This window comes from Opisthorchis viverrini (assembly GCF_000715545.1).
Source record: "Opisthorchis viverrini unplaced genomic scaffold opera_v5_84, whole genome shotgun sequence".
NCBI classification, from domain to species: Eukaryota; Metazoa; Platyhelminthes; class Trematoda; order Opisthorchiida; family Opisthorchiidae; genus Opisthorchis; species Opisthorchis viverrini.
The window spans coordinates 566,188-577,077 of record NW_008751741.1 but is presented as its reverse complement, the minus strand read 5'-3'; the positions used below and the strand labels follow the sequence as shown (position 1 = coordinate 577,077).

The following is a 10,890-nucleotide window of genomic DNA, read 5'->3' as shown; positions in this document are numbered from 1 at the left end:
GTCGTGCTATGGTATCAATAATCCCTCTTCCCGTCCTCTAGAGTATTGCCATTGTTCTCGACAGAGACTCATGGTGTCGTGAAAAAGGTAGCAGCAGTTGGGGCAATTTACCGTGATATCCCCCTGCTATTGTTTTTGAGGGTGGATAATGTGATAGGGTATGGTTAACTAAGGCATGTTGTTTGGCTGAGGAATAGGAAGCTGCAAAGTTGTCCTAGGTCGCGGGATCCGAGAATAAGTTGTGAAAATTTTTGTACCTAGTTTTTTTCGACAAGTGCAATCTATTTCTCCGAGAATAACCTTATTTTTCTATTTCGGCTATTGATGTGTGGTCGTCCTGGCTTCAAGACCCAAAGCTCTACGTGCAACATTTACTCTTAATTGGAAGCAAATATCATGGTGATTTCGAGTAACAAAAACCTCGAAGGATGCAAGCTTCCCGTACGTCTTCCTGATTCGGATATGTATCGTAAGTTATGTGAATAACCCCTCTACCCTTATTCCTAGATACCGCTGAAATACTGTGCTCGAAGGAGGTCAGCTCAACGGTCTATTATTATGTTCATTATGACGATTGTACGTGTTTTGTCTTTAAGTGTCTCTAACTTCCTTGTAGACAACAAACGCTTGGACGAGTGGGTTACCGCAGATAGGCTAAACTTTGAGAAGCTAGAATGGCCAGCAAAGCGATTAACCCGGGAGCACAGTAGTGCTGCTGTGTTCACACTTGGCGCCCCTCATGATGCTACGCCACAACATTCCACAGAACCAGGCTGTTCCAGTTTCGAGATGCCGGAACTGGTAAGCCATCTGTGTTAACTAAACTATTTTGCTTGTGTTTTACGCTAAGAACCAACCCATGAAGTCTCGCACGTCCAGCGCATCCAGTTTGCTTCAGTGGAAGCGGAGAAGAATGATCGATGACTCATGTGAAGGCCCGATCCATATACCGATTACAAACGAACCGCCTGACGGTGTTCCGATCTCACTCTCTTTCACCGGTGGGGGCACAACAGGTAAGCCCCGACAGACCGGCAGCATGGTGTCCAGTCATCACGAGCAGGACACCATCACACGAATTCGTAATCTGGAATGGATAGAATTGGGTAGATACCGCATGAAACCATGGTATTTTTCCCCGTATCCTCAGGAGTTAGTCAATGTTCCCTGCGTGTATATTTGTGAATTTTGCCTCAAATACCTGAAGAGCCCGACGTGTCTACGTCGACATTTGGTAAGTCTACACCCATCCGTTCATCGTATCTCTTTTAGACCAAATGCACATTACGACATCCACCGGGAAACGAAATCTATCGGAAGCATCCACACAGTTTTTTTGAAATCGATGGCCGCAAGAATAAGGCGAGTGTCTAATTTGTGTGGCATAGAATAGATTCCAGAATGGCGCTGTGCCTCAATAAGGACAGAATAAACTGTCAGGAAGTTTTTTCTCAAACTGACGTGGTTCATGGAACTTTGGATGATATGAGAAGCTTGTTTACGTCATCCTTGTCGAGTGGGCACTACTTATAAGGTTTTTATGGTGACTGTTGTGCAGCACATTCCGTTGGAGAATATCACAAAGGAAAAATCCAGCTTCGCTTTGGTGGTATATCCTATTACAACCAACCGGATTTGCAAATTAACGTGTATCAACACGTTCTTCCAATATTGTTCATTAGGATTCGTGGAAATCAGGAGGCTATGTGTGCCTAGTGAGCCCCAAAAGGATCTGACTGGTAGCTAGTTGTCCAAAGCTTTTTACCAGTCCGCCTGATGAGTTATGGTATGCTCAGACCCTACTAATCATGTCTGGAAAAGTTGAATTATAGAACACCTCATAAGACGAAATATTTGTGTCAATTGGCTGCTGGTTGTTCGCTGTTTCTTATGTTCTCTTAGGAGGAAATTTGAGCAGCAGGTTTATCCGGCAGGAACGATCGCCCCGTTTGGACCTTGGAATACTAATGGGAGTATCTATCTTAAGACGCACATTCATCAAGACCGACTAAATGGTGACTTCCTAGATAGCTCGATGAAATAATTTGCACGTGCATTTTGAGGGCGTCTGTTCTTTGATGTTCACAGGGCTAAAGTTCTCACTGTATTTTAGCTCAGTCTTGAAGAGGCACAAGTAGGCTTCCGAGTGACCCTGAGAAGAGAGGTACCGCGTGAACATAGCTGGAGGTCTTACATTAGTTGACACCCGTCGTCCTTTTTAAGCTCTCAGCGTTGGAGTCACAACCTTAAACGCTGTTTTTAAAGATGAAAGTCAGGTTGCTTCGTTGGTTGCTTTTCTTTCCGCATGGGGACGACATGGCCCGAGTGGTTAGAGGGCGAATTTACTGACCGGAAGGTCTGTAGTTCGAACCCGACATCTGCCTCTCGACTTCCGCTGTCTAGGCTTGGGAAACCGGGCAGTATCCCAGCCCTCGTGTTTCCTTTGGGTGGTATGGCAGTTAGGCACTGAAAGGGTGCTACAGCTGAAGAATTTTTAAAATTTTTTTTTGCTTTCCGCAACTAGGGATACCTTTAGCATGTCGATTGCGCACGTTGACGCATCCCTTCCCCATAATGTGATGTCACTCAGTTAGTCAACCTGTGCGTGGGCGAGAACTCAGTCATTTTGCTCGTACACCCGGCGAGATCTTCGTTAGAAAATGTCCAGTTGGTAGTCTGTCGAATGAGAGCGTGTCCACTCGAAGTTGTCATGTGGGTCGAACGTGGGACTGGCCCAACCAGTCCGTCAGTTTGGCTTATCATCTTTAATCCATGTACCTGCTGTTACAGTTTTGGCCTCAAAAGTGGGAGAGCGCGAGAGACACTGGGAGCGATGGAATGACCAGTTAGTCCAGGAAGTGGGCTGCTACGCATTGAGGTCGATAGCTTTGATGCACGCGCGCCAGCGTGAGTTCCTTCTTCCTAAATTCATCTGGCGTACTTCAGCATGGCTAATCCCAGACCCAACCAATGCTTCAGAGATACTGATGGTCAAACACTGACAGCTTTCATATTTCCTCAGTACGTAGAAGCCGCGTTTCTGATCCATAAATTAGTATTCACCGGACCGCTGCCCTTTGCAGATAAACTTATATCACGTTGGCGCCATAAGTGTTGGAAGTTGGCAAAAGCTGCCCTGACCTTCCAGAATCGAGAACTAATCTCGCCTCTAGCCAGTCTAACAGAGCATACACAACTGCACAGGTAAATATATTTATCTACCTCGTCGATTTGCTTGTCTACAAGCACGAGGTTTGGGTTCGATCCCACCAAGTCTCGTAGCAGCACCTTGCAGGTGTAAAGCGCATACCAAACCGTCCGACAGAATTATTTAGGTTACTTAAAATAGTTTTGACTTTAAAAAAGCTGGACCAAGGAGACCACTATGTTATGCCTACTCAATGTCTGTGGATGAATGCACCCCAAGTATTTCGATCCCTGAAGTTTCACGGGCAGACAGAAATTACAAGCAGCACATCAAGAACAAAGTCAAACAGGAAAGTGGATGTAGTGAACTCAGGCACAAGCTTGCCGTCTACTCGTAGGCGCCCACAGGAGTTCCCATACAGTACCCCCACAAGGGATATAAATTTTGAAGGGACTCCCTTGATCACCAGACACCGTCAAAGCTTCTGACGAATGACCGAGTCGAAAGTTGCTTTCAAATCAACAAAAACGCCTAATGTGGGACGTTTGGTAGAGTGACGCTGTCCAAGATTTGTCTCAAGGTTGCTTCCTCGGCCAGACAGGAACCGATTCGGATTCTCACGAACATCTGGTAATCGACCGACCTGCGCAAATGATGCCTTAGAGCACCTTAGATTTGGCGGATACCAGGCAAGTACCACAATAGTTTCCGCACTGCGTTCTTGCGCCTTTTTGAGGACTGGGATGACGGTCGTGACAATCCATTCCACTGTTACTTTGTTTTGGTCGTCACCTTTTTGAGGACTGGGATGACGGTCGAGACAATCCATTCCACTGGTACTTTGTTTTGGTTCCAAATCCTCTGCCTATGGTCGTCAGACTGTTACCCAGGACCTCACCCGTTTCTTTGAAGAGTGCGGGCGCAAACCACCTGTCCCAGTTGTCTTGTCGCACCGGAAGAATGGTATCTCACGCTGGATTTCTTTTGCTGATGGTGGGTTGGTGTCCATGCTTCATTCAGGCTCATTGGGTTGTTCCAGAGGTTGTGTTGAAGAACACCAGCTGAACTGCCATTGAAGTGTTCAGTAAATCCCTCAAAAGGACAATTTTGCAATTGAATTGTCGTTCCATCTTTTTTTTACCGATTGCTTCGTTAACACCTATCTTATTTCTGCCGGTTGATCCAATAAACTTAAATATGGCACAGGGGTGCTTGCAGCGAAAGGCTTCTCCATCTGCTGGATCTTAGCAATCCACCAGCGTTCTCTGCCGTTCTTCAAGCTCTAATTATCCGGTGTTTGAGGGATTTATGTGCGCCTTCATAGTCTAGTTGCTGGTACGCCCTGTTTGGTAGCAATGAAAACTGCTGGTCTCATCGATATCCAGTGTTCATTTAGTCGAGTTGGGTGGCTTGGACAGACAGTTCTAAAAGTAGAGAGCATAGCTTCTTTAACTCGATTCCATTCAACCCCCAAGCAATCTTCATCATCTGTGCGTTTCCAGTAGCTTTCTAGTTAGATCGGCCCGATACTTTTGGGCTACTGAAGCCTGTCGAAGTTAGTGAGTGAGGTTACTCTGCTTCTGCAGGCTTAATACTGACAGAAAGCGAAGTGATAACCAGGGTCGCACAACGGCATGATCAGAGTTAAGTTGCATGATTCAGAAAGAACGGCAATCTTTAGACGCGTTCCCTCGGTAACCGACAGCCGCGTGGTCCTACTCAGCCCTGTGGTGTAAGACAAGGCTGGAACTGCAGCAGCTGGTACATGGTAGGTAGCTGATAGTGTGACCTTTCAAGTATGTCGGACAGGAGTCCAGGCTTCTGTTGAGGCTGGAATTTATGGGTTCTGTCAACGTTCTACAGCGTTACCAAAACTAGTTTCTACTGTTGCTAAAGTGCATACGTTTGTCCGACCTGTCGAACTGCAGACAGTAGATGAGATATCGTCTTGCTTGTTCCTTCACCAACTGATCAAGAGGAGACGAATTCGGTGGTGTTAAAAGGTCTTTGTTCAGGTTAAGGTCACGTACTGTGTGTTGTTGCAATTCAACGAACACCTTGATATAGTATGCCACTTAAAAGGTTGATCTGAGCCACTGTTGTTGTTACTGTTTGGGGCTCATCGGGTGGGTAAACTCCACAAATTTTCACCAACATCACCTCTAGTCTGGACACCGAATTTCGCGCATGTGGAATTAAACACTAATGTGTGAAGTAAGATGTTAACTTAATAAAATTAGTTCTCATCCGTCTTGCAAGTAGGATGTACCGTTAAGAGTGTCTTGAACAGAACTCCGACGTAGTTTTCTGCGCCGCACATTCAGTTGAAAAGCGCCACAATATGGAGCTTTATTCGGGTTCAACGTCGATACCATCGCTGTTCTCATATGAGTGTTTCAATCCATCCAAGGACACCGGTTTTCATAGATTTCGGTCGTTATTCGAGGTCGGACAAACTTTTTTCCGTTTTTATTTATGTGACTACTGATCACGTTCTATTCCCCACACATTCTATTCCTCACCAAGCTGGTCGCATGGATTGATTCGCGAAGCCACTTGAGTGTATACCAGTTCGGTATTCGAATAATTTTGACTTCGACGTCCAACGCGCGGTAAACGAATTTGCAGTTGGGATAACCGCTATTTTCAACCCACTCGTGGCTTCTCGCCCGACCCATGTCTTTTCAATGAGTTATATACAATCCATACGTTGTTTAATTTGCTGTATGAGCTCCATCAATCCACTTTTCAGACTCCATAGCTGTCCCAATTCTGACATTCTGTCATGAAATGTTATATCAGCGATGCCAGCGCCAAGTGATCAAGTTCCAACGACCAAACTCGCCTTTACAAAATTTCCAAGTTAATGTGTGCTACCCAGAAAAGCCACCTTAGATTAAAACCCCTGTCTATAATCAGCAGTCGTATAAGCGGTTTGATTGTATATAGGTACGCTTTCACCTGACTTGGAAGTTTCTGCAGGTTGAGACCAGAGCTTTGAGACAAACTGGCTTGTCTCAGAAGTTCTCTGGGTCCATGGATTTGTTTACCGACTTTCCTTCTTTCTCTTTAGACCTACGCGCAACACTTGTGTCTATTAGCGAAGCTCTTCCTGGATCATAAAACACTGTACTACGACACGGATCCCTTTTTGTTCTACGTCCTGTGCGAAATAGACTCGCGTGGATTTCATTTGGTTGGCTATTTTTCCAAAGAGAAGGAGTCTTCTGAGGACTACAATGTGGCCTGCATCCTTGTGCTTCCTCCGTTTCAGTGTAAAGGATATGGGAAGTTTCTGATTGAATTCAGTAAGTTTGATGAGGTTCCTTGCAGTGTGTACTTATTGTTCTATTCGTAGCTCTGTAAGTCTCTGTGACTATGTCAGCCATTTTACGATAAACTAGAAGTGTGGTATTACCTTTGTGGTTTCATCGGTATTTTTGTCACAGTGTCTCCTCTCCTTAAACTCCTGGTATTAGGAAGGTATCCGAATATCGTAGCCGAAATGTGAGAAACTGAGATAACACAGACTGGTCTCCATAATGGAAGGTTCTGCAATTCCAGTCTTACTCAATCGGCTGCGTGGTTACTTCTGTCTAATAAAACTTGCAGTATCTTACTTTCTGTACTTACCATGGGTTACATGACAGCTATGCGCCAGTTGACGGCAGTATAGTGTTGAGTAGGAACTCACAGACAGTCATGGCTAATTCACCCTTAATCCTTATGGAGCTATTCCGGACCTTTTACTGCACCTTAACCAAGCTTCCCATTCTCAGCTGAATCCGTCAAATTACGGCAGATCTCACCATCACGTCTCAGGAAACTTCGTTTTCTTGTTTTGGCCAGCAGATTCTTTTGTCAAGCTGCCCAATAAGTAAGTCGTTGGTTGGCCGCACACGTACCCAATATGCCCTAATAACGGAACTGACCGCGGATGGCTCGCAGATCAAGTTATAGTTATAGAAAGAACAGAGCTGCTGCTGCTGCTAATTCGTTCGTTGATGACACGCACCATTTTCCTCTCACGTGGACACGCACCGGTATGCAGGATCATATAATAGAACCGAGTCGTAGTCTGAAGAGTCTAAAGACGTTCTTCCCGAATGAGAGGCATGGTGTTGATTAGTTCCAGCAGAGGCGTTAGAGTATTCTGGACAATTCGAGGTAACGCTGACCATTAGTACATAAATGCCAACTGTACCGTAGTTAACTCCAAGCCTGTGTGTTGTACGTTCGTTGTATTTTGATGCAATACTCACAGATGACTGAATCCAAGTTCTTTCACTCCACTTCTAGGTTATGAACTCAGCAAGCTAGAAGGCAAGTCCGGTTCTCCGGAAAAACCACTCAGCGATCTTGGTCTACTGTCTTATCGTTCTTATTGGGCCCAAACCATACTGGAATTGCTCCTTAACTGCAAATCTACGGAGCCTGGTCAAGAACCTGCGTTGAGCATCAAGTGAGTTGACTTTGGCTCTTCTAGGGTTGATGGGATGTTTTGTTTCAGCAAGGCAATGTGCTTATGGCGCATGGTTTTAGGTGATAAATTGAATGGAATTGACTTCCGGTCAGTAAATTCGCGCTCTAACCACTGGCCATGCATATGAGTGAAAATATCATTGAAATTATTACTATCATAAATTATTGCTTTCTGATGAGAGCCTAAATTCTCAGTAATAAATCATCCAACACCAAATCGGTGGGTTTTCGGTAATAGGTTTAAGTCAGATACATTCGCGCTCTAACCACTGGCCATGCATATCAGTGAAGAGAAATTATTTCTTTCTGCTGAGAGCCTAAATTCTCGGTAATAAATCATCTAACATCTACCAAATCAGTGAGTTTTGGTAATAGACTTAAGTCAGATAGGCTTGCGATGCTTTATCTAAATTCAATTCATTAAGTCAGCAAGAGTTGAACGAACCCATAGTGACTACTCGATCGACTGGATCCGAGAAGAAAGATCGTGAGTTCCAAGGAAGGTCTATCTAACGCGTTGCACATAGTACCGAAACCTACTGATATCGAACAACTTAATTTTTTCTTCGGAAAACTCTTTGTTCAAGCACTGGCCAGGGAACGCAGTGTCAAGTCACCGGCGACTGGAAGTCACATATCAGACAGGCTAATGAAGCTGCAGAATACAAACGGTCCAGCTCATCATCAGAGGTAGCAACATCAGTTTTGACACTGACACTTCAATACTAGATTTAGTTGTTCGATGTTCCCAGTGGACATTGTGTACGAATATCCGTAAGTTTACTTAGTTCTCAAACGAACATAATCATGGACAAAATGGGACAAAGCCTGAAGACATTCTAGACAGGAATCACATTCAGTGGACAATGAAGTGACATTACAATTATCCCTCCAAGGGAGCTGGTCCAGCCTGCTGTGGTCGTCATTTTGCAGTAGGTTACTTGTAATTTTGTTTGAGGGTGAAAAGTCATGTCTTATTTGAAGCTCTGAATCCGACAGGTATGGAACCATTTTTATCTGAACAGCAACATCAGTTTTGACACTGACGCTTCAATACTAGATTTAGTTGTTCGGTGTTCCCAGTGGATGTTGTGTACGAATATCCGTGAGTTTACTGAGTTCTCAAACGGTTCTCAAACGAACATAATCATGGACAAAATGGGACAAAGCCTGAAGACATTCTAGACAGGAATCACATTCAGTGGACAATGAAGTGACATTACAATTATCCCTCCAAGGGAGCTGGTCCAGCCTGCTGTGGTCGTCATTTTGCAGTAGGTTACTTGTAATTTTGTTTGAGGGTGAAAAGTCATGTCTTATTTGAAGCTCTGAATCCGACAGGTATGGAACCATTTTTATCTGAACACCGACACCCCCAACTGACCTTCCAACTAGGCCCCTGAAGCGTATTGGCAGCCGAGTGAAGAAAGTCATGTCTAGTAACCGATCGAATCGGTTTGTTTTGTCCGTTAAGTAGCCAGGTTTTAGACCTCCCAGATAATCCCTGTTCTAGCTACCAGTCTTGCCCATTGCAATATGTGGATTAGACTTTAAATAACCGAGAGTACACATGTATCCCACCTCCGAAGAGACCCCTCAAGGGGCCAAGCCACAGTGATCTCCTCTACTGCATACATGTGGCGCAAACTTGGTTTCTTTGGAGGACTGGTCTTTCCAGAAGCGGACGAGTTTGTTTCCAAAATGTTTGAAACTCGAGTTCTTAAGAAATGGTCTGTATTGGTTTTGTGTAGAAGAGACCCGGATAACAGGTTTTAATTTAATGCTGTCGCAGAAAACCTCCACCTGCTGTATAATTGTGAAGATAATTCTTCCAGATACAGACACATCTATGGTTCTATCTATTACCGGCATTTGGACATCGAATCATCCAGTTTCAAGAAAGCGTAGACGTCAGAGGGCGAAATTCGAACCCAATATCACGTCAGTTTGCTCGGACGACCTGGTAAAACCGTGGATGTTTTCTTTTCGCATTTTGAGTTTTGGACGAGCTCACTCTTGTCTATGGCCTTAAACACATAAATAGTCCTGGCGACATGATAACGAGAAGAGTTACCATCCTGAAGACAGCGTGTTCCATAATGTTGATCAACTCAAAGTGGCTGTACTAAATAAGCCCCATGAACCTGAGGTACGTTCTGTCAACAGAAACATATCTTGGCGCCATATTTTCGCCAAGGAGTCCGTTTTAACCACCGATGGAGATTGAATGGCTGTGTTAGCATTTCACTTCCCCAGAACACATTTGACGTTACAACTGAAGCTCTTTTTACCCTCATTAGTAATGACGGAAACTGGAACCAAATAGATAGTGTTTCCAACGATAGACTTTCCAAATTAAATGACTGCCATACTGGGAAGAAGCTGAAACATTCTGGGTAATCGGCTAGCTTGAGCGGCATTTCTGTCGAACTAGTCGCGGATGTTCATCTTGATTCTGCTGTATATTTTCTCATTCTGACAGGACAGTAATTCTTGATTCCAAAGATCGAAATAATTCAGTCGTTAGGGCACCAACTTACTGATTGAAGGGTCCGTTTTTGGAACCTACCTTCGTCATCCCTCCTGCTCCTGTCTGGGCTTGGGCAGCAGTATCTCGGCCTTTGCGCTTTCTTTTGGCAACAGGGCAGCCATGCACCAAAAGGATGTTACGGCTGAACGATTGTTTCTGTTGTTTGAACCAAAAAGTGCGGTCGTTCCAGCCAAATTCGTTCTTTTATTTTCCTTTTTTTCTGTGTTTCTGCTGTAGCAACACTTTTTCTATCCTGTTTTTTTCCAGTGACATCGTCGAACGAACATCGATCAAACGGGATGATGTGATCGCCACATTGTCCAATCTCAACGTGCTTTTCTATGTCAAAGGACAGCATGTGATCTACCTTTCCCGAGAATTGATCGCTAGTCAACACAAGTCGATGGAGCGCCGGGCTCTGCGGGTGGATCCAAAGCTGATACACTGGAAGGCTAAGGACTGGAGTAAACGTGGTCGGTGGTGAATATTTTCCGTAGACTCATCAGCATTTCTTATCAGCTCACTTGCACCACTCAACAGACCATCTGTAAATAGTCGCTCGCTTTATTCGAAGTGAATAAATTAACAACTGTTGTGCTTATTCACTGTACCGTCTCATTATTTGACCTGCTTTTGGAAACGGTCGGGATGGTTGGGATAGTAAATTGTACAATGCATGGATCCTCTAGCTTTTCCGTGTGGACTAGGAGAACAATCCTCAAATACACGA

General features: G+C 44.5%; 1 protein-coding gene across 1 annotated transcript; it reads left to right on the top strand.

Annotated features, from left to right (window-relative positions):
* Positions 1-396: 396 nt before the first annotated feature.
* On the top strand, positions 397-10,644 carry T265_04863 (hypothetical protein; the record flags this gene model as incomplete). Its single annotated transcript, XM_009169717.1, has 9 exons — positions 397-469; positions 508-576; positions 617-801; positions 851-1,366; positions 3,367-3,622; positions 3,969-4,141; positions 6,222-6,456; positions 7,448-7,610; positions 10,428-10,644. 9 exons carry the CDS (start codon positions 397-399, stop codon positions 10,642-10,644), a joined length of 1,887 nt encoding a protein of 628 aa, XP_009167981.1.
* Between the last annotated feature and the right edge of the window lie 246 nt (positions 10,645-10,890).